Source organism: Eumetopias jubatus, unplaced genomic scaffold (genome assembly GCF_037043125.1).
Source record: "Eumetopias jubatus isolate StellerSeaLion01/CBP00866 unplaced genomic scaffold, mEumJub1_p1.0 scaffold_3, whole genome shotgun sequence".
NCBI lineage: Eukaryota > Metazoa > Chordata > Mammalia > Carnivora > Otariidae > Eumetopias > Eumetopias jubatus.
Window position 1 is genome coordinate 120,942,251 of NW_028274809.1, and position 24,514 is coordinate 120,966,764.

At 40.9% G+C, this 24,514-nt stretch overlaps 2 protein-coding genes and 1 pseudogene across 5 annotated transcripts in view; 2 read left to right on the forward strand and 1 right to left on the reverse strand.

Annotated features, from left to right (window-relative positions):
- Positions 1-21,352, reverse strand: part of LNX2 (ligand of numb-protein X 2) — a 79,510-nt gene extending 58,158 nt beyond the window's left edge. For 3 of the 4 annotated variants that reach the window (XM_028104717.2, XM_028104714.2, XM_028104716.2), the window contains exon 1: positions 19,942-20,143. The gene's annotated coding sequence lies outside the window, so the exon portion shown is untranslated. Of the gene's footprint in view, positions 1-19,941; positions 20,144-21,296 lie in introns of those variants that run through there. The other variant, XM_028104721.2, reaches the window with a different exon arrangement.
- On the forward strand, positions 7,936-8,548 carry LOC114211931 (transcription factor BTF3 homolog 4 pseudogene; annotated as a pseudogene).
- Positions 20,368-23,151, forward strand: LOC114210456 (DNA-directed RNA polymerases I and III subunit RPAC2). Its single transcript, XM_028104730.2, has 2 exons — positions 20,368-21,627; positions 22,578-23,151. Exons 1-2 carry the CDS (start codon positions 21,602-21,604, stop codon positions 22,951-22,953), a joined length of 402 nt encoding a protein of 133 aa, XP_027960531.1. The 5' UTR covers positions 20,368-21,601; the 3' UTR covers positions 22,954-23,151.
- The last annotated feature ends 1,363 nt before the right edge of the window (positions 23,152-24,514 follow it).

Here is a 24,514-nt window from a genome sequence, read left to right on the forward strand (position 1 = left end):
TCACCTTTCCCAACATAATTCCATTTTGGAATTGTAGTTAATATCTTTCAATTAAGTTCTAGGGGGACAAGAATAGCATCTGATGCCAACCCTTTAAAATAAAAACAAATACACACCTTGGTACAATGGCATATTCTGAATTACCTTATAAAAAGCAAGAGCTTTTTATATCCTAGAATATCCTAGAAGCAAGAGCAAATCATTACTTGGATATATTATGACCATTTCCCATAGGATATGCCTATGTAAGTGATGCCATTATAGAACTCAGCATGTGATTATCCCAGTTAGTGAACTGCCATACATCCACCGATGACAAAGAAATACTAACAACAGTGGCTTGTGGAATCCACCAGGAATGCTTGAACAGGTGACCAGCTTCAGAAATGGCCAGATCTCTCTTTTTATGCACTTGTTCCTGCACGTATATACCAAGCAGCAGCCAGAGCCTACACAGCTATTTTCTATTTTCCTTCTACACAAATTCCAGCAATGGGGCACAAAGTTATAAGAAATGCTTCCTGACTAGCCTAATGTTACTACACCATACGGTGGTAAATAAGCTTTTGTTCAGTGAAAGAAAATGACAACTCAAATATCCTTCCACCAGAAACTAGACGTCCAATTGCAATTTTAATAAACACATATCTTATTAGTACCACTCTGCAAAGCACAGATTTGTTTCTCTTATGTTTTCTGAAATGTTTTCCTTACTAAAAAACTCCATAATATAAAAAGAAAAACCCCACAGCACAGAGTTAACCACTTTTGGCATGCCATGCTACGGTACAGGCAAGGAGAGCAAGCCCGGCCAGGGGAGCCGTACACGGGGCAAAGTCAACTGCACACACAGTGCAAATGCTCTTCAGCTAATGACTACTCTATAAGGCCACCCAAAACTGAATGTGTTCTGCAAAATGAATTGTTTTCTCAACTTTGGTCTCTCTAGCTGCTCTTTATTTCAACAGTCATCATCCGTATGACTACAAAAGGTATGCATATAATCGTGCTGAAAATGAAGGATAAGTATCTCCCTAACTTTAAATGAAACCTTTACTGTATAGGCTGAGGCACTTTCAAGGAAACAGTGGGTAAAGAATAAGAAACAAGTGGGTAAGGAGGAATTAGGGGACATCTTTGGAGACTATGAAAAATTATCATCAATCTCACCCTAAGTCTCACTGCAGATTAGGAAAACTGTCCAACAATTATAAATGGGGACAATAACAAACAGGTATATACCTGGTAGAACGGATTACACATCATATTTTTCTTACTCTTGCTTGTCTGTTTTCCAGATTTTCTATAAGTATCTATTATCTAGTGTTTTTTTTTTTTAAGATTTTATTCATTTATTTGACAGAGACACAGCGAGAGAGGGAACACAAGCAGAGGGAGTGGGTGAGGGAGAAGCAGGCTTCCCGCCGAGCAGGGAGCCCGATGCAGGGCTCGATCCCAGGACCCCGGGATCATGACCTGAACCGAAGGCAGACGCTTAGCGACTGAGACACCCAGGTGCCCCTATTATACAGTGTTCTACCACTTAAGTACTTTAATAATATAAAAGTAAAAAAACTCTATTATTCCACAAATAAAACTTTTTAAAAAAAGAAAGCCTAACACTCCAAGGGTCACTATGAAGAACATTAAGCTAGGAAAATGTTACTCTTTTTTGTAGTAACCTATTTCTTTTTTTTTTTAAAGATTTTATTTATTTGAGAGAGAGAATAGAGATAGAGAGAGAGCATGAGAGGGGAGAGGGTCAGAGGGAGAAGCAGACTCCCCACTGAGCAGGGAGCCTGATGCGGGACTCGATCCCGGGACTCCAGGATGATGACCTGAGCCAAAGGCAGTGGCTTAACTAACTGAGCCACCCAGGCGCCCTGTAGTAACCTATTTCTTATGCTTGCACCTAAACTGCCATTTTTTAAATCAAATTTTAATGCGGAGGTTGGGGGGGGAATTCCTTGTCCAAAAACACCATACAGAATAAATACACAAATCGTGCAGGTAAACATCTCACTAGGTACCGTTATGAGAAAGATTTGATAAAACAAAATAAAATCAGAGTAAAGCTCATTACAACAGTCAAGGTAAATATACTTTTTAGGTGCCAATCTCTGAAAAGAAGCAATTACTATCTCCCAAAAAAACAAAAGTCCAGGACCAGATGGTATCACTGGTAAATTCTACTGAACATTTGAAGAAAAATTAATACCAGTCTCAACTCTTCCAAAAAACAGAAGAGGATGGAACACTTCCAAATTCATTTTATGAGGCCAGTATTACCCTGATAGCAAAACCAGACAAGGATACCACAAGAAAAGAAAATTAGAGGACAATATCCCCAATAAACATAGATGCAAAAATCCTCAGTAAAACATCAGGAAACCAAATTAAACAACACATTAAAAAAATTATACATCATGTTCAAATGGGATTTATTCCAGGCATGTGAGGATGGCTCAACTCCACAAATCAATCAATGTGATAGATCATTTAAATAAAATGAAGGGTAAAAACTACCTGATCATCTCAACAGATTCAGAAAACACATGTGACAAAATTCAATATCGATTTATGATAAAAACTTTCAACAAACGAATACAGAGAGAATGTACCTCACCATAATAAAGACCATACATGATAAGTCCACAGCTAACATCACACTCAACAATGAAAAGCTGTAAGCTTTTTCCTCTAAGATCAGAAACAAAACAAAGATGCCCATTCTTGCCACTTTTATCCAACACAGCATTGAAGTCCTGGCGAGAGCAGTTAGGCAAGAAAAAAAAAAGGCACCCAAATTGAAGTGAAGAAGTAAAACTGTCACTAAATGCAGATGACATGATATTTTATATATAAAACCTTCAAGACTCTACCAGAAAACTGTTAGAATAAGCAAAATCAGTAAAGTGACAGGATATAAAATCAATTACAAAAACCTGTTTTGTTTCTATATACTAATAATGAACTATCAAGGAGACATTAAGAAAACAATCCCATTTATAATTGTATCAGAAAAAATAAAATACCTAGGAATAAATTCAACTAAGGAAATGAAAGCCCAGATACAACTAAAACTGTAAGAAATTGATGAAACACACAAATGAAAAAATATTCAATGCTTATAGATTAGAAGAATATTGTTAAAATGGCCATACCACCCAAAGTAACATACAGATTCAATGTAATCCCTATTGAAATTCCAATGCCATTTTTTCATAGAAAGAGAACAAACAATCCTAAAATTTGTAACCACAAAAAATCCTGAATAGCCACAGCAATATTAAGGAAGGAAAAAGCTGGAGACATCGCACTTCCTGATTTTAAACTATATTACAAGGCTACAGTAATCAAAACAGTATGGTACTAGCTTAAAAACAGACAGGTAGATGAATGGAACAAAATAGGGGGCCCAGAAATAAACACACGCATATACGGCCAATTACTTTACGACAAATGATCCAAGTATATACAACGGGGAAAGGACAGTCTCTTCAATAAGTGCTGTCGGCTAATAAGACAGACAAATACGAAAGAATGCAGATGAACCACTGTCTTACATCATACACAAAAATTAACTCAAAATGAATTAAAGTCTGGAACATAAGATCTGAAATTCTACAACTCTTAGAAGAAAACATAGGTGGTAAGCTCCCTGACATTTGTCTTGGTGATGATTTTTTGGCTCTGACACTAAAAGTAATGGTAACAAAAGCAAAAATAAACAAGTGGGACTATATGAAACTAAAAAGCTTCTGCACAGCAAAGGAAACCACCAACAGAATGAAAACATAACCTATGGAATGGGAGAAAATCTTTGTAAATCGTGTATCTGATAAGCGGTTAATAACTTAAATTACATAAAGAACTCCTAACAACTCAATAGCAAAAAAACCAAACAATCCAATTTAAAAATGGGCAGAAGATCTGAATAGACATTTTTCCAAAGACGACATATAGATAGCCACAGACACATGAAAAGATGCTCAACATCACTAATCATCAGGGAAATGCAAATAAAACACACAATGAGATATTACTTCACACCTGCTGGAATGGCTAATATCAAAAAGGTAAAAAATAACAAGTATTGGCAAGAATGTGGAGAAAAGGGAACTCTTGTGCACTGCTGGTGGCAATGTAAACTGGTGCAGCCACTGTGGAATATGGAGGTTCCTCAAAAAATTAAAAATAGGAATACCATATGATACAGCAATTCTACCTCTGGGTATTTTTTTTTTTTTTTTAGATTTTATTTATTTATTTGACAGAGACACAGCGAGAGAGGGAACACAAGCAGAGGGAGCGGGAGAGGGAGAAGCAGGCTTCCCACTGAGCAGGGAGCCTGATGTGGGGCTCGATCCCAGGACTCTGGGATCATGACCTGAGCCGAAGGCAGACGCTTAATGACTGAGCCATCCAGGGGCCCCTGCCTCTGGGTATTTATCTGGAGAAAACAAAAACACTAATTTGAAAATATATATGCACTCCATGTTCACTGCAGTATCATTTATGATAGCCAAGGTATGGAAATAATCTAAGTATCCACTTAAGGATGAAGGGATAAAGAAAATGTGTGGACACGCGCGCGCGCACACACACACACACACACACACACACACACACACACACACACACACAAAGGAATACCATTCAGCCATAAAAAAGAATGAAATCTTGCCATTTGCAACGACATGGATGGACCCTGAGAGTATTATGCTAAGTGAAATAAATCAAAGACAAATACTGTATGATCTCACTTATAAGTCAGCAATCAACTTTTCTCTTTCAGGTTTCAGAATTAAAACCACAATTTCTGTAAAATCATTCAACTGCATTATAGCAAAACAATCCCACTTAGTTTCTTTTGAAAAATCATCTCATTATGAGTCCTAGAATAGGTCTATGACCTTTTACACTTGAAACCTACCTCTTCTTTGGTCAACTATATGGTTGAAAGAAAAATGATCTATGAAATGCTCTTCACCAAAAAGGAAAAAACAATTAGGGCTCTATCAGAACTTTATCTTTTCAGAGAAACAACTTAGTAAAGAGTAATGGCTTTCAGATCAAGTAAGTATGATTACCAATCATAGGTAACCACTTAACCTTGTCCAAATCGTATATTATCTCTGAAACTTTCTGAACTCCAGTTCCTTCAATGCAAAGTGCAAGTGCTGACCTCATGGGATTACTGTCACAATTAACAGCTGAATGAAAATTTAAAGCTCCTAGCAGAGTGACAGCCAGAGTAGTCACTCAAATGGTAGTTATTATAATGATTAATATTGGCAGTTCTACTATTCTGCCCATTATGTTTCACACCCAAAGGGAAGGCAGTTTAACAATGAAAAAATTAAAGCCTCTAGGGTGATACACTTAAACTACTGAAAATAATTTACTTTTTTGTCCCTCCAGATCAATATCATATTCTAAATGGACTCAAGGAAAAGACCATCTTTCCCCTTCCCCTTCTTAGAATAAAATGGATGCACTCAACACTTCTTAAAATGAAAGTTATCCTAAGAGTGCCCACTACAAACATTAATACAGTAAAGGTACAACCTGCAGAACTGATCAACACTGTAAAATGCACCAAGACATTTATGATTAGCAAGAAGATTTGTTAAACAATTATTAATTCAGCGTAATTTGTACTACAATATTCCCTAATAACCAAACTTTTTAGCAAAATTTAAAATGAACCAAATAGATATTCTTCCATGGTTGTACTGTATTTGCTAGATCAAAGGAACCTAGTAAGAAAGTTATCATCAAGATGACTAAATCTTTATTATGTTTAGCTATCCCTTTAAAAAAGCATAAACAACAGGGTCATGATTTATAGTTTCAAAAAAAGGTCAGATAATCCTTTTTTCTATAATTGTAACCAGATGAGAAAACCCCTGCATGGTAATACGTGTTCTTCAAGAGATAAACACTTTTTTAAGGTAATACAATTCAGGTGAGATCAGCAAACACATAAAAAACTGAATTTCAAAAAGAAGAATAAATTAAAACAAATTTTGAGCTAATTTAAATCAAGATACAGAACAGTATGTATGTATTTATTATTATTTTTAATCCGAGGGGCTTGAACTCAGGACCCTGAGATTGAGACCTGAGCTGAAATTAAGAGTCAGACACTTAACTAAGTCACCCAGGCACCCCCAAAACAGTATGTTTAAAAACATCTGTCCATGATAGATACACACATGAACTTTTATGCACAAAATATGTCTAGAGGGATACACTACTACTAACTACTACTAATAGTAGTCCACTCTGAAGGAACTGAGTGGCTGGGACACAGGAGTGGGAGTGAGGCTTCTTTTTCATAAAATATCTATTTGTGCAGATTGACTCTTTTTTTTAAGTTCATTTATTTATTTTTAAGTGATCTTTACACCCAGTGTAGAGCTCAAACTCATGACCCAAGCTCAAGAGTCACATGCTCTTCCAACTGAGCCAGCCAGGTGCCCCTGTGCAGGTTGATTTATATGCGTTATGGAAGTATACCATGACAGGAGCATGTACTAAAGGAAATAAAGTAGAACATAGCCAAGCTTGGCTATGATTATACACGACTAAAATTAAAAAGCAAAGTAAGCCAACAAGACATGGTCATCAAAAATCACAATATTATGGAGCACTAAAATGAAGTGTTGTGCCCAAGTGTTGTGCTTTTTCTTCATCTGTGTCTCATCTCCGTGTTTCACAAATAAGTAAAACACAAGCCTAAATATTAAGTAATATTTATCTGCAAAGTGAGTGCATACCATAAAAATGGGAGAAATGTAGTTACCACGTAACAAAAATACTAAGAATTTTGTTGCAAGACACATACACAGTTTATACCTATTCTATTCAAACTCATTGAGATGTCAGGTGTTGTAACACACTTCCAAGAATCAAGTTAACATACAACTGTAATACCACCCACAAAGATAGGCTCATTTGTGTTTTCTTGTATTCACTTCCACTACTGCTGCTTAAGGGAAATCTGCTGTTGCATTGTTTCTAAAAATGTACCACAACGTCAACTGATGAGTCATGAGTCACACTCCAAATTCTTATGTACCAAAGAAAGCAGGGCACAAAAGTCTTACACATCAATTGTAGAGATGTTTAATCAGCTAAGTTACAAATCAAGAGTTCCTTATGACACAGATCATAGTTTTTTGAAGAAATATGAGAAACTTGACAATAAAACTGCAAATTCCGTAAGGATTGATAAAATCATTTGCCCTTGTTCCCTCCTAATAACTGGAAGGTTTGTTTTTGTTAACTCAGAACATACGAATAGTAAGTACTGCTGAGATACTGACAGGTACAAACTGAACAAACTCTCAGCTTCATGAAAAGACAAATTATCTGAGAAATGATTTGCCAGATGCCTTGCTTCTCCTCTAAATTCCTTCCAATTTTTGCTGTTTAGCAATTTCACTGAGTAAGAAACCTCCAGGAAAGGATAAGGCAAAGGACAGGAACCAGAGATGCCACTATTTTTCTTTGGCAGTATTAATTAAAAGTTTTCCTGGTGAAGAAGACAAACTAATGGCTGAAAGGAAATGTGAGGACCAGCTGTAGACTTTAGTCACCAGTATAACAGACTATTAATATCTGACCGCATCATCTTATTTTCTTCCTGGCATGTCATTATCCTTTTCATTAATCTGCTTACCTGTTTATTGTTTCTCTCTCCTCCCCACCCCCACAGCATGTAAACTCCTTAAGAGCAGGGATCCCACTTGTCTTGTTCACTGCTATATTGTTGCCATCTAGAACAGCCTGGTACATAACAGGCATTCAATAAATAGCCAGTGTTGGGGGGAGGGGAATACATAATCATTACTTAACTATCTCAGGCCCTGCACGATCACAAATACGCTGAAACTATTTTTCACTGGGGACTACTCTTTACCTATAATGTATAATAATAATTACACTACTGCCTTGCCACAAGATTCTATGCCTAAGTTTTACTATTTAAATGTCGTATTTGGATCTTGCTCTTGCCGTGTGTTGTTGTTGGAGGACCCTCCCTGCTTCAGATTTACCAACAGCGTGAATCAAGAAAAGTTAGCCAAACTTCAGGCTCAGGTCTGGATAGGGGACTAAGGGTACAGCTCGCAGAAAGAAGGTGGTACATAGAACAGCTACAGCTGATGACAAAAAACTTCAGAGTTCTCTAAAAAGACTGGCTGTGAATAATATAGCTGGTATTGAAGAGGTGAACATAATTAAAGATGATGGGACAGTTATTCATTTCAACAATCCCAAAGTCCAAGCTTCCCTTTCTGCTAACACCTTTGCACTTACTGGTTATGCAGAAGCCAAACCAATCACAGAAATGCTTCCTGGAATATTAAGTCCACTTGGTGCTGACAGCTTAACAAGTCTTAGGAAGTTAGCTGAACAGTTCCCTCGGTAAGTGTTGCATAGCAAAGCACCAAAACCAGAAGATACTGATGAAGAGGATGATGATGTTCCAGATCTCATAGAAAATTTTGATGAGGCATCAAAGAATGAAGCTAACTAAAATTTTTTCTGGTGTTTGGAAGCTGGCATGGACTAGATTTAACAAATCAGCTATGTGGTTCCAAAGTTTTACAGACATGGAGAACATCAACTGTTACTAGTTCAGTCATATAAATATTTTGTATATTAATAATGCTGTTTGTTCAGCATTTTTCGGTCATTTGATTTTGCATTTTGCACTTCCTTCCAGGACCTATTCTTTCGGTCAAAATACGACGTATTGGTGCAGTTTGAGGGTGTTTTGGTGTTTGAGTCTCAGTTTTCTGTTTTGTTTTTTTGTTGGGGTATTTTTGGTGTGTGTATGTTTATGTATGTGTGTGGGTATGTGTGTATACAGTGGACAGCAAATTGGAAAATAGTTCTATTTATCCTTCTTCCCCCAGTAGAAAATAAAACAAATCTTTACATTTGGAAAAAAAATAAATATATTTGTATCAAAATATAGTAATTGTGATAAAACTATAACCTGACTAGTCTCAATTTCTGAGAACAAGAACTTTTAAAATTCACTTTCATATCCCAAATAGGTAGAATGGTACACAAGTACAGAGCAGATATTCAAATATTTGAACAAACGATTTTAAAAGAATTTTAACTGGTGGCATTATTAGCCATTTTCTATTTTCTTTGCATAGGATTTCCTAAATTTTCTACACCTAGCATTCCTATAATTAAAAAAAATACAGTGTTAGAAGAAAAACGGAAACCACTGTACCCTTATGCCCCAATGTTCTTGATAATGTATGCAACAAGGCAAATCAAACAGATGTACTGTTTGCTTCCTAAGAGTTATCAGACAGAAAAATATTCTTTAAAAAAGAAATATTGCTATTTTAAAAATGAATTCGAAATATTTTTAAGAACATTAAGCTTTATCTTGCAGAAAGATATCCTTTCATAAACCCTAGTATACTTCAAGAGTAATTTCTTTGTTTTTTATTTTTATTTTTTTTTAAGATTTTATTTATTTATTTGACAGAGAGAGACACAGCGAGAGAGGGAACACAAGCAGGGGGAGTGGGAGAGGGAGAAGCAGGCTTCCTGCCGAGCAGGGAGCCCGATGCAGGCCCGATCCCAGGACCTGGAATGACCTGAGCCGAAGGCAGACGCCCAACGACTGAGCCACCCAGGCGCCCCTCTTTGTTTTTTATTAACAGAACTATTTTGCTTTCAAATAACCAAAAGATTAATTTGTTATGGAGACATAAGGAATGCTGTACTATGAATAAACATTTTAAGAACTACTTAATAATCTGCTTTCTCCAGCATCAACTTTGATTTATTGCCTCTGGTGAACCCAAACTATACTAAAGAAAATTCAGTCACACTGTCATATTTAGAAAAACTAAAAAAATCATACTGAACACAGCTTCATAACACGTAAACCCTTTACAAGAAAAAAAATTAACACAATACACATTAGTTGAAAGTTAATTTTGATGTTTTAATAGATTTTATCATCCTTCTATATCCTGCAAAATGGTTTCACTGAAATTTTTAGTCCTTTCTGTAAATAGCTACTATCTATTTAAAAAAATCCAGACTCACAGAATAAATCTTGAAAGCTTTCTTAATGTTATTATATGCTTTTCAAAGGTAGAAAAATCATTCAAATGTGTTGACAAATGTACTCAATATACCAGGTCAGAAACCTAGAAACCTAGAAAAGGTCAGAAACCTAGAAAAATTATTTTTAATTTTTTAACAAACTCTGAAATTAGTCTATTGAAGCCTCAATTAATGTATCTCATCTATAATGAAAGCACAAAGCCTAAAATTAGAGAAATTAATGAGGCTAATAAATATTTCATATGAGATCTAATTGCTATGGATACTTTTGAAATCTTTTTAAACGGCCCTGACAGAATGGCCTTAAAAGTTATGCTCAGCAACTGACCACATGCATTACATATTTGTAATAAAGGGGCACAAAATGCAATCACCTGCACTCTGATACTTGGCTTCTTCCCAATCATTTTATGTTTTAGCTTCAGCTAGCCCTAGACTACTGATTGTTTCCATACTGGTGTCTCACAACTGTAAGAGACAAAAAGGACAGAGAAACTCACACTAGAATATATTACTAAGTATCATGTGAGAACTGTGTCCTAGCCTAATTACTGTCATCAGTCCCCCCAAATTAAATTATTCCATGTATTTCAGCCCTTTTCCTCTTGTTTCCATAAGCAAAGTCTCAGAAATTTTGTTTGGACCCTTATGTTACACCATATTCAAACACTGACTTAGGTAGACTAAAGAACTGAAACTATAAAACTCCTAGAAGAAAACAGGGGGTAAGCTTCATGACACTGGATTTGGCAAGCATTTTTTTTTGGCAAGGATTTCTTGATTACAATACCCAAATTATAAGCAACAAAAATAGACGACAGGACACACAATCACATATATCACATCAAAGGACACAATTAACAAAGTGAAAAAGCAACTTAAGGAACAGGCAAAAGATCTGCAAATAATATACCCAATAAATGGTTAATAACTAGAATACATAACTTCTACTAATCAACAACAAAAATCAAATAGTCCAATTAAAAAATGGGCCAGGACTTGAATAGACATTTCTCCAAAGATGATCTACAAATGGCCAACAAACATAATGAGAAGATGCTCAATATTACTAATCATCAGAGAAATGCAAATCAAAAGCACAATGAGTTATCACTTCATACCCATTAAGATGGCTATAATCAAAAGCTACAATCAAAAAATAGAATAACAAGTGTTGGTGAGGATGTGGAGAAACTGGAATCCTTGTATACCACTGGTGAGATTATAAAATGGTGCAGCCTCTATGGAAAACAGTATAAGGGTTCTAAATAAATTAAAAATAGAATGGCCATATGATCCAGCAATCCCACTTTTGGTATTTAAAGAACTAGAATCCAAAAGAATTGAAAGCAGGGTGTCAAAAAGATATTTGCACATCCATGTTCATTGCAGCACTATCTGTAACAGCCAAGAGGTAGAGGCAACCTAAATGTCCAGCAACAGATGGACGAATAAGCAAAATGTGGTATATACATACAACGGAGTATTATTAAGCCTTAAAAAGGAAGAAACCCTGCCACATACTATAACATGGATGACCTTCAGGTCATTATACTAGTGAAATAAACCAGTTACAAAAAGACAAATACTGTATGATTCTACTTATATGAGGTATCTGAAGTAATCAAATACACAGAAACCAGGCCCTAAGGGAAAGAGGAAACAGGGAGCTTTATTTAGTGCGTACAGTCTTAGTTTTGTAAGATGAAAAAGTTCTGGACATCTGTTGTACAACAATATGAATATACTTAACACTACTGTACACTTAAAAATGGTTAAGATGATAAATTTTATGTTATATTTTTTTACCATAATAAAAATTGAAGGAGTGTAAAATAGTTTTGTTAATTATCATTATTTTTTTATAAGGATTTTTTATTTATTTATTTTGACAGAGAGAGACAAAGCAAGAGAGGGAACACAAGCAGGAGTAGTGGGAGAGGGAGAAGCAGGCTTCCCGCGGAGCAGGGAACCCGATGCAGGGCTCGATCCCAGGACCCTGGGATCACGATCTGAGCCAAGGCAGACGCTTAATGACTGAGCCACCCAGGCACCCCTAAATTATTATTTTGATAAGATTCCTTTTACTTTACTTTAACCACTGAACATTTAGTGTCTGCATTGAGATATGCTTTAAGTGTAAAATATAACCAGATTCCAAATACTTAATAAGAAAAAAATGTCAAATACCTTACTTTTAGGTTGACTTCATGTTAACACATTTTTAATATATTGCTTTAAATGAAATATAATGTTAAACTAAAAAACTATTGTGTTATTCTGTAAGAAGAATAACTAGAGGGAAATGTAGGGTCAATGGAGCTTTGTTTTAAAGGTTTAAAAAGACTGGAGCATATTTAGGCTGGTACAGAAAAGCCAGCAGGGGGAAAGAGATTATAAACACAGATGGGAGTTAACTAACAAAAGCCTCTCCTGAGAGACTCTGCAGGATGGGATCAAGAGCACTGTGTGGAAAAGCTAGCCTTCCACAGATCCGAACTGTACATACATTAGTGAGGAAGGGCAGGGACAGAAACCCGAGAAATCAAATCAGATCATCACTAAGTGACCAGATTACTTCCAGACTGTAGAAGTGGGGCTTGGACAAAAGGGTTTGTCAGTAATGAAGGTCTGGAATAACCCATGAGTGATGAAGAACACGTTCCTTATTTAGGGCCAATAAGGCCTATGTGATCTGGCCCTGCCTTCCTCCCTGGCCTGAACCCAGGCCTCTCTCTGATATTCTGAAATATCAGAAGAAACACTACTCTCTGCCACCTCCCTCATTCATCTTCTCACCCTCCTTCAAAAGGCCATCCACCTGACTGCTTCTTTTCTTTTCCTTTTTTTTAAGAGTTTCTGGGGGAGCGGCAGGCAGAGGGAGAAGGAGAAGCAGGCTCCCAAGGAGCAGGGAGCCCAATGCGGGACTCGATCCCAGGACCCTGGGATCATGACCTGAGCCGAAGGCAGATGCTTAATGGACTGAGCCACCCAGGCACCCCGCCCGACTTCTTTTGAGGAGAGTTTACCTGTGCAACGCCTACTCAGCCAGGTATCTGTTCAAAGACAACTTCCTCAGGGAAGGTTTCAGGGACACGGAGCTGCCCAGAGACTAGTTCCCCTCACTAGTGCTACCTAATAGAAACAGGGTATGCTCCACACAGGTCATTTTAAATGTTCTTGTAGCCACATTAAACAAAACAAAATAAGAAACAAGTGAATGAGTTACTTTTAATATTCTATTTAACCCAATATACCCAGAATTTATCATCTTATTTCAACATGTAAATATAAAAATTACTGAGGTATTTTACCTTATGCTGATGCTAAATCTTCAGAATCTGGTGTGTACTTCACACTTAGAGCACATCTCAATTCAGACTAGCCTCATTTCCGGGCACCTGAGTGGCTCAGTCAATTAAGTGTCTGACTCCTGGTTTCAGCTCAGGTCATGGTCTCAGGGTCATGGGATTGAGCCCCAGGTCGAGCCTGAGTCCAGCCCCGAGTAGGGCTCCATGCTCAGCAAGGTGGCTGCTTGAGATTCTTTCCCTCTCCTCCTTCTGCCCTTCCCTTCACTCGCGGTACGCACTCTCTCATTCTAAAATAAATAAATAAAATCTTAAAAAAAAAAGACTAGCCTCATTTCAATAGCCACATGTGTGACTACAGTATTGGACAACATAGCCCTATACTATTTCTCCAGAGCACTTTACTATAGTGGGTGTTATTACTTGATGAATGTCTATCTCCCCTGGAATGTAAGCTCTATTAGGATACCCCAGTGTTCTTAGGTCAGTGTCAGAGCACTCATAGGTGCCAAATAAACATAACTGACTGGGGGAAATGGTAGGGAGGGGTTGTTTGAGGGACAATTACCTGCATCTAGGGCCTGGCCTTTCATTGGTGTTACCAAAGCAACTCCCGGAGAAAAGGCAGAGTTAATCAGAACAGGGATATTATCTGGCAGACACAGCACAAAAACAAGTTCAAGAAAGGCAGAGGTACCAGTGAAAGCATATTCCAGGTGCTTAACAAGGGCTTCCAAACTGGATAGGGAAGAAGACCTTGACGCCAACAGATGTTAATACAACAGGGAAGGGGAGGTGGAATTAAGAGATGGGCAAGCTGTCTCTCTCAAGAGGAAGGGCACTGTAATAGAAAGTGTGGGTGGGAGAAAGCGGGAAGGGCAGGGTAGGAAGCTGTGGTCAGAGAACTGGATATATAAATTCAGGATTTCTGATGTGAAAAGTTTGGAGGAATGTTAAAATACAGTGGAAGTGAAGATCACTGGAGGTGAGTAAAGGTACTAGAAGTGAAAGGCATTAGTCACCCTGCTTGGAATGACTAACTCCTTGACTGAATGTCTTTTAAGATTTTAAGCTGTACAAAGGCAGGGACAGTCTTTCATGGTCTACACAGCCCAGTGTTGATCACATCAAGCATGCTTATACAAATACAATTCAAAGTTCAAACATTAAAATCATGTGGAAGAAAAGTGGCAATGGTCACAACAATGAAGATATAAGTGAAGGACTCCAATTTATTTGTTCAATATTTATGTAGTTTGGTTGAACAGTATTAAGAATTCTGAATGATGCATTAATTTTTTAGATTGGTAGCCAAACTCTTAATTTGGGGGGGGGGGGGCGGGATAGGAGGGCAGAGGAAAGGGTATAAATATTTTCCAGACTTACTTTACTTTTATCTATAAAACAAAGTAATAGCCAACAGAACCTTTAGAAGCTCTATTATAGTCAGGTACATCTTATTTTTATGAGAGATACAGGTCCTCAAAACTTGGTTATAAACATTTCTTACAATGGCTATTACACACTTTAGGGCAATTTGTTATTTAAAAGAACCCTAAGATTACTCTTTCAATAAAGAGAAAAAATTAAAACCTCATTTGTTTTACATATGAAAGTGGTATGTTTTTTAAGTGGACACATGACTGTTTATAGCATATTTATATATATATATATAAAAGCACATATATACTTGTGTGTATATTGTATATAGTTTTACTGGCTTATTGCCTATTTCCTGCACTTTTTTTCTACTTCTCATTTCTCTTACCCAGTCCAATTTTGAGCAAAAATAATTTTTCCCCCAAATAATTTTTCCACTGAGGGATTCTGATTGTCAGAAGTAACAGTACTAAACCTCAAGGCTGGAAAGATAAAGGTGTAAGCTATGCTTAAACCCTCTACCCAAAAGACTTCTACTATTTTTTCAGCTTTTCTAATCAAGCAAGACTTCCAGAGTTTTGCTAATAACCAAGAGAGGACAGAGTTATGACACAGCTATTGTCTGTTCGACTCTGAACCAAGCAATAACCCTGCCTAAGTCTGCTCCTCCCACCACACCCCTCACAGCTGTCAAAGGAAAATGTGAAAAAGGAGGGAATCATGTAAATAATTACAGTAGTAGGTATTGAAGTCACTGAATTGGAAGAGCCATAAATTCTATTACAGTTGCTGTACCTTCCTGTGGGTACATGAAGCGCTTGAAGTTTCCTTGCTGGCTCAATTCTCTTTTGTTTTCCCTCTGACCAATGATTGTTCCAAAGATTCAGAGAAATCTGTGAGCCAAGACTGATCAAAGCCAACGAATCCATTTCATTCATTCATGCGTACATTACTATTTATGATTCTAAGCACTTGGGGATTGTTCAGTGAGCAAAACTGATATGATCCCTGCTCACCTGAAGCATTCTCTCTAAAGAACAGATCCTACGATACCTGCTTAAAAGCACGCTAACCAGATGACAGTTTATTATCATGATGTATATTATGAGCACTTGCTTTTTAAAAAATTTCCTTCAGGGCGCCTGGGTGGCTCAGTTGGTTAAGCGACTGCCTTCGGCTCAGGTCATGATCCTGGAGTCCCGGGATCGAGTCCCACATCGGGCTCCCTGCTCAGCAGGGAGTCTGCTTCTCCCTCTGACCCTCTTCCCTCTCGTGCTCTCTCTCATTCTCTCTCTCTCAAATAAATAAAATCTTAAAAAAAATAAATAAAAATAAATATTAAAAAATTTCCTTCAAATTTTCATTAGACTAATACACAAAATAGCCATGTCTTTTAACTCCAACCAATCAAAAACTTACATGATCAGACTTTTCTACTGTTTTGTACTTTCAGAGGAAGAGACATAGGAGAGGAAAACTGAAAGGAATTTTCTTTGTAAATCTCCCAGGCCCCATAACAGAGTCATTTTAGGCCTGGCCAAGTCTTCTACAACCATAATTCGACATGCAAGATTTGCACATATGTGTGTGTGTATGTACACACATATATACAACACATATATGTATACATGTGTGTATATATACACACACATATGTATGTGTATGTACGTATATCCTGCGTGTCAAATCATATATATTACACACACATATATACATACATGTATCTTTTTTTCAACCAACACTGCTTCCTGAGTGGAACCTTTGAAACAAGACCTTTGATTCTTCTAGAAACCTTGTTGGATTTTGATATATGAAAGTGGGCCTGGAGTGAATTTTAGCCCCATAAGCACGGAAAAGTTAAATGACACTGAATAGTAAAAAATAATTTAATTTGGGGGGCAATCAGAAAGGAAAGAAAGAGGAGGGGTAGAAGGGAACAGAGCCAACCAGATTATGAGCCCAGAGCTTCCCTGTGATGGTGGCCAAAACTCATTTTAAGGATAGAGATGCCTAATACTCAGCATGAACACTGCTGACACTGCTATATTATAAGCCTCTTCTTTGCCTCCCCTTTCCTCAAATCTTCCAAACAGCTAACCACAGGGGCACCTGGGTGGCTCAGTCGGTTAACTGTCTGCCTTTGGCTTGGGTCATGATCCCAGGGTCCTGGGATCGAGCCCCATGTCAGGCTCCCTCTTCTCCCTCTGCCCCTTCCCCTGCTTGTGTGTGTGCACACTCTCTCTCTCTCAAATAAATAAAATCTTAAAAAAAAAAAGCTAACAACACCCACAAAGGCTTTATACGAACTCTTTATTTCCTCTTTTCCATTCTTTTCTAGCTCCTGCCCAGCACATCTATCCAACATCTTCATCACAGAAATCTCAACCATTCATTAGCACTTCACTGGATTGGTCCAAAACTAATTATCTTCTCTTCCCCATTTCTACTTCAGTTGCTTTTAATCACTCCTTTTCGTATCTTCCAACATTCTACTAGCTCATTAATGTCATCATCACTAAAGGAACAACTAATATTTACTGAGTACTTGTAACATGCTAGGTACTCTGCCAAGGGCATTTTATGTGTAATTTCATTTGATCCCTACTAGACAGGTACTACGATTATTTCCTAAATATTAGGAAACCAAAGGTCAGGATGGTACTTCTATGGGTAAACAATGGAATTCAACTTTTGTACTGACTTCACAGCCAGTTTAACCAGTACACTCCAATGCCTCAAGTCAAAAAACCTAGGAATCATCCTCTCATTGATCATATCTAATCACTTACCTAGTCTAACCAAATATACCTCCTCAGTGCCCCATCAGCTCTACCTCCGCTACCTCCACACAGAATAACAACCAGCATCTAGCAAGTCCTCACTATGTGCCAAGCACTACTTTTTTTAAGATTTATTTATTTATTTGAGAAAAAAAGAGAGAGCGCACACATGAGCAAGTTGAGAGAGGGGAAAAGGGAGAGAGAATCCTTAAGCAGACTCCCCACTAAGCACAGAGCCTGCCTCTGGGCCCCATCTCAGGACCCTGAGCAGAAACCGAGAGTCCAGTGCTTAACCAACTGAGCCACCCAGGTGCCCCATGACATTCTATTTAAAATCAGCAGCTTTGGGGATGCCGGTGTGGCACAGTCGGTTGAGCAGCTGGCTCTTGGTTTTGGCTCAGGTCATGACCTCGGGGTAATGAGCGCAAGCCTCCCTGCTCTGTTTCAAGTGGGCTTGGGATTCTCTCTCTCTCTCCCTCTCCCACCCTCACCTGCTCCCCACTCACCCTCTCTCTCTTCTAAAATAAATAAAATCTTTTGAAAAAACTTAAAATTAACAGCTATGTATCACTAAGTAGATAAAGTCCAATTTTCTTCGATTGGCACACAAAATCCTCCATGTTTCTGTTCAAGTCAGTTCAACAAGTATTTAAGTGCCTACTGTAATCAAGGCAAAGTGCTAAGTGCTCTGAAATGAATAATACACCAGCCCCTGACTACTATTCCAACGCCAAACAATGCGCCCCTCAGCCAGAGTAACTACATGTGGATCTCATAATGCAACACCCTACATGTTAGTCTCTTTGCCTAGAAGGTACTGAGAAAATTCCACAGCAATTTGAAGAGTTAAATACCTAGATGAGGTCCTTCCTAGCAAACTCCAGGCAGAAATGCTCCCTTTTCTAAGTCCCCACAGCACTTTATTCAAATTACTTTCAGGTAGCTAATGGAACAGGTATGGATCAGCTTCCAATAAGACTATGATCACCTTTGGGGAAAGAACTGACCCTTGCCATCAATGTCTGAGCATGCAGCAGGCAACAGGCACTCTACTACATGCTGAATAAATAAATAATGAAAATGTTCTAACTTGATGAGAAGAGAGAAACAAGATACAGAATTGGGAATGTTAACACACAAGTGGGCTAAATTAAAAGTAGTGTTATTGTACTTTGGTTCTGATTTGGCCTACATTTTATCCCTCCGGGAAAACTCACATGTGGGACTTGGACAAGCAAAAAGGCAAAACTTTGTTTTTCATGGCTCAACAAAGCTTTGACAGGCCAAAAACGATACTAGATAAAACGAAGTCCATTTTCTAAAGGGTTGTGGAGATGCGAATCAAACCTGTCAGAGAAAATAAAACTGATCTACTGAGATCCAACTTCATCAGCGCTGCGCCACACTACATGCAAGGAAAAAAAAATTTAAAAATCGGTCCTGGGAGGAAGGCCAATTGACAAATAAGTACTACTGCTGCAAGAACGTGAAATTCTTAAAGTGAAGGCAGTTCCTATAAACCAGGGCTCGCAACTAGTTCCTCCTGCCACTGCTTTACACTCAACTTCGTTTCTGGTTTCTGTGATTTAAGGAGAAACATCTATACAATTAAGCCCATGCCTCAGTGTACTGTAGCCCCAGGTAGATAAGAACGTCTTGATTCCTAACCTAAACTGCAAACTGAAATATCAGAAGAAACACTACATATGCCAAAAGTCCTTGTCTGAAACATACGGCATAAAGCTCTGAAAGCGAGCGAGGTCCTTTCTGAATGGTGCTTTGTGTGCAACTGCTTCCAAATCGAGATCCATATTTTGAAATTACCCCCTTGAAGACGTGAGATCTCCCACCTCTCCAGCCTCAAGGGGAAGGTGAGAATTCATAGGCAACAGGCTGGGACGGTGGGTATCTCCCTATTCCCTTCCTGGAGAACAAGATCCGATGTAAGGTAGCTAGTGCCACTCTCATTTACAACACACACGCAGGAAATAAAAAAACTCATCCCCACCTCTCCCCTCCTGGAAAAAAGCAAACGACGCAAAGAGGAGCAACACTGTGGCTGGAACCACCAAATGGTAACCGCCGGGGGCCTCCCGCCTCTCCCAGGCGCCGGGCCGGCGGCGGGCACCCGGCTCAGGATAGCCCGTCCCTCCCTCCCCGGACCAGCGCGGCCAGCCCCACAGCGGGTCCGGGTCTACGTCCCCCACAGCCCGGGCGAGCGAGGAGCAGAACTGCGGAGGTCGGCCGCCTCCCCCCGCGCGCCCCTGCCCCACACCCCGCCGACGCCCGCACCTGAGGCGGCTGCCCGGGACCCGCGACAGGGCGCGGGGCCAGGCGGGCAGGGCAAAGTTACTCACTGGGAAAGCGCGGCCGCCCCGGGCGCGCACCGGCTCCCGGCGCCGCAGCCCAGCGCCAGGTCCGCTCTCCGCGGCCCGCTGAGGGAGCGGGGAGCCAGCCGGCCTCCGCTCCGCCGGGAAACGCCGCCGCCGCTGCCACCACCGCGGATTTCCTGGCAAGAAGTAAACTCTGGCCAAGACTTCACTTCTCAACCGCCCCTGCTGCCTTCCCGGGGGCGAGCGCCGGGGCCGAGCCGCCCAACCCGACACGCACCTAGGCCAACCGGCTGCAGCACAGGGCGGGAAAGAGGCGGGCCAGAGAGCGGCCCCACCTATCCGAGAGCTCAGGGGGAGGGCCAGGCCGGGGCCGTCACTCCCGCGTTAGAGTGAGCCCACTCCGCCCCTCGCCGCCTGCCCTCCCCCACCCGGTCTCGGCTGTCCCTGCCGCCCGCCTGATTACCCCCGCCGCAGAAGACACGCTCCAGAAGTGGATCAGCGCTCACCGCGGACCGCCGCAAGGAAGTGGAACAGCTGGGGGAGGCAGTGAACATCTAGGGGAATCGGGTTGGGGGTATGAGAACAGGTGGCGCAGGAAAGCAGAAATACAGGTGTGCTGAGGCGAGAGGACTCTGGGGTAAGGTGCGAGGGACGGAGACTGACCGGGCTGAAAAGGGCGAGGGGAGTAGGAGGTTGAGGAAGGGAGAAGGGGGTTTTTAGCGAAGAACACCTGAGGGGACGGAGAGAGGAGAGGTACGAAGGAAAAAGCAGGGCGGGGAGCGAGTCCGGGTGGTTGAAGGGTTGCCGAGGCGGGGGCAGGGGCACCTGGGAACAAAGGTGAGAGGGAGGTTCCGCAGGTGAGGAGGTTTAAGCCAAAAGGGTAAAAGGAAAAGGAAGTCCAGAGCAAGGAGTACGTACGTCTTACAGGTGTAGAAAAGATTCTAGGAGAGAAAGGAAGGGGGGAGAAAAGCAGTTTCCTTCCAAACTCTCGCTCTTCCCCACAAAGATAAAAACGAAGGCTTATTTTGATCCATTTGAGGTGTGCAGCTGCAAGATCGCGGATGACAAAACACAATCTTAAATTCATCCTTTTCTGTTGTGAAATTCATCAAGGTGTATTGATCAACTATAGTTTAAGCCTGTCATCCCTTGAACACCCCCCCACCCCCGCCAGGCTTGGGGTCCCGCCAGAATAACACATGCCCCACGGGTCAAGCGGCATGTCTGAAAGAGGTCTGATTCCGCCCCAAGGAGGAAAGTGATTTGGGGGCGGCAGGTAGGGCCCCGCCCCCTTCGCCATCACCTGGCGGAAGGTGCCAAGGGCTGAACGCAAGCGCCCACAGGCGGGTCTCGGCCTTGAAGTGGGCGGGGAGACCTACCCCACCTGTCCCCGCTAGCTCAGCAGGCGGACTGGCTCCGGGAGCTCCAGGTGAGCGAGTCCAGTCTGGCCACCGCCCTCCTCGCGCCGAGAGCCTGGCCTGTGGGCGGGGCCTTCGGGCGGAACGTACACGCCCCGCCCAGCGGCTGGGCCTCGCCGCGCCGCTGCGGCTCCTCCTTCCTCCTTCCGTCCTCGGCTCCTTCCGTCCGTCGTTCCTTCCTTCCTGCTTCGCCTGCACGTTTCGCGGTATGGGTTAGCGCCTCCGATCCGCCAGCACCACCTGAGGATCCCGGAAGCCGGCCCGCGATGGAAGAGGACCAGGAGCTGGAGAGGTAACGGCCGTGGAGGCGGGTGGGCGGTGGGGACGGGCGGGAGTAGCAGGCCGCGCCCTGAGCCGGGAGCGGGGGGCCGAGGGGCCGGTGGCCGATCGGGGCCTCCGCCTCCGCGGCGCGGTCCGGCCCGGCAGCGAGGGCCTGGCTGGGAGGACGGGAGAGGAGAGAGAAGTGGGCGCCTGAGCGGGGAGAAGGGGCCCCGACTGGGAAGGGAAGGGAGGACACATGTATTTGAGTAGAGGCGCTCGGTACAACCAGGTGTCCTGGAGGGAGCACAAGTTATGAGGCCGGAGTTAAGTCCCTAAACTGCCCACCCGAGCGAGAACAGCAAAAGTAAATGAAACTAAGGTAAGACCACGCACCAGGTCTCCGTTCGCCGAGTGCTGATATTGGTGCGTTCTGTCAGGCCTAAGCCCCTGTAACTGTGGCCCAGCTTACTCTGTGTAGATTGCTAATAAAGCCACTCTGTGCGCTCCGTTCTTTCTCCCTCCTGCTTGATTGACACTTTTCAGAATTTCCATTCTAGTTTATCTCCTGCAAATGGAAACCATAGTGGGGCCTGCGCGATGATAATCTGCAGTCCCAATTTTTCAGAAGATTTGTGTTTTTGTATGCCTTTAAATACCCTTTCATTCTGTAGCAGAGCCCACCCTATTCTAATCCTATCCCTTTCTCGTGATTCTACCGAAAGAATATTTTAGGAAACATTTAAGTTTGTGCCCTTGTGGCCATGTGGACGGTAAAATGGAGTAGGGAGAAACTGGAGGCAATAATTAAATATTTACTGATAGAATATGTGGAGGCAGGAAAATAAGGGACTAATACAAATAATTCTTTGTAATTGGAGCGCATTAGAGTAATACGTTACAATTGTGATATAGTAAATGAAAAAAGCTAGTTACAAAACCATATTCAGTATGATCTCATTTTTATAAAAAATATGTGTGTAGAAAAATATCTGGATTGAAGACCTCAATGGCTGAAGGCGAGAGGAAGACAGCCCTGGAAATGGTCCAGGCAGCTGGAACAGATAGACACTGTGTGACATTTGTATTGCACGAGGAGGACCATACCCTAGGAAATTCTCTTCGTTACATGATCATGAAGAACCCGGAAGTGGAATTTTGTGGTTACACTACAACCCATCCTTCAGAGAGCAAAATTAATTTACGCATTCAGACTCGAGGTGCTCTTCCAGCTGTTGAGCCATTTCAGAGAGGCTTGAATGAGCTCATGAATGTCTGCCAACATGTGCTTGACAAGTTTGAGGCCAGCATAAAGGAATATAAGGATCAAAAAGCAAGCAGAAATGAATCCACATTCTAGTCCCTTATGCACTATACGGGGAGGACTATCCTCTAGGATATTCTCTTCGTGATCTTGCAAAACCCAGAAGTAGAAGTTTGTGATTACAACACGATCTGTCCTCCAGAAAGGCGTGCTTCTAGCTATGACCCATTACAGCTGTTGGAATCCCCGCAAGAACCTTTGTACTCATCTAATAAATTCCCTCTTTTATTTAAACTAATTTGAGTGGTTTTTGTTGCTTCATCTGGAAGATTGTTTCAGGGGTTTTTTTGTTTTTTTTTCTTTTAATTGAGCCAACAGTGAAAGTAAGAAAGCTAGGAGAAAATTAGAGGCCTAGACAAGGGCTTTGATCAAGGGAATTCAAAAGAATATGCATTCATGGCTGTGATTGGGGGAGAGGGAGAGATGCAATAGAGCATGACCCCAGATAGACTGTGGTTGGTTGAATGAAAGAAAGAAAGAAAGGTGGAAGTGGGAGGAGGATTTAGCTTCTTGCTAGATATTTCTAGTAAATCATGAGAGAATTACATCTTTTGCTATGACTGGTAGGTTGGGCAAGGGTGGGGAATAACTTGAAAGAATTGTGAGAATTCTGGTTTCACAGGAGAGTTAGGTAGGATCTAGCTCCATCTTTGTGGTAGCATATTCTAGGATAGATGCCAGTGTACTGCTTTAATTTCAGGACATTAATAAAATATTTTGCCAGAAAGGACCTAAGTAGGTCCAGAGAGTTTATATTATAAAAGGAGAAAGCTGGCATGACCAGGCAACATCTTCAGTCCTTATGTGGGTATCTAAGTATAGCCCAGGGTTACAATAAGGATGGGGAAAAGGAAATTTCCGTGTTTGGAAAATGATTTTTTTTTTTTAAAACTTAAAATATTAGTGAACCACTTCTGAGCTGTCTTATTAATCTCATCAACCTTGTCTCATATCTGTCCTACCCCAACTTGACTCTTAATTCACCCTAAATCTTTTGTCAACTTTGAACCTGAGCATCCCACCCCCAGCACTCTGTGCTTTGGGGCCTTTGTTTTTGCTGTTCCATATTCCTGGAACACCCTTACTCTGCTGTGCCCTAGGGTACGGAAGAACTTACAGGTCAGGCTCCCAACCTAGTTTGGGCCCTTGTATGTGCTTTCATTTTACTCCTGCGTTTCCCAGTCTTGGATTTACTATGCTATTGTTAGTGCTTATATTGTCTACCCACTATATTGACTTGCAGCACAATGCCTGATGGGTAGTAAACAATTAGAAAATACTAGCTAAATCCATGTCGGCAGTTATGGCATGTAACCTTTTATTCACTCCAGTCAGACCTCCTCCTACTAGTCTGGCCTAGAACCTACATTTCCTGCACTCAACTTCTTTGGATAAATATATTTCTGTATTTATTGAGCACCTGGTATATACCAGGCCCTGGGATGGAACAGTATTGGATGAGACACAGGTCTTGTTCTCCTAGAGTATACATACAGGAGTGAGTTGTTTTTTGTTTTTTGTTTTTGTTTTTGTTTTTGAAACTTGTAATTCTGTGAAAACATACAGAATCAATATAGAAAACATGGGAGGGCAGTCA

Coding starts and splice junctions, on each gene's coding strand:
- LOC114210456 (XM_028104730.2), top strand. CDS start 21,602: ATGGAAGAGGACCAGGAGCTGGAGAG. Junction 21,628..22,577: donor GAGGACCAGGAGCTGGAGAG/GTAACGGCCGTG, acceptor ATATGTGTGTAG/AAAAATATCTGGATTGAAGA.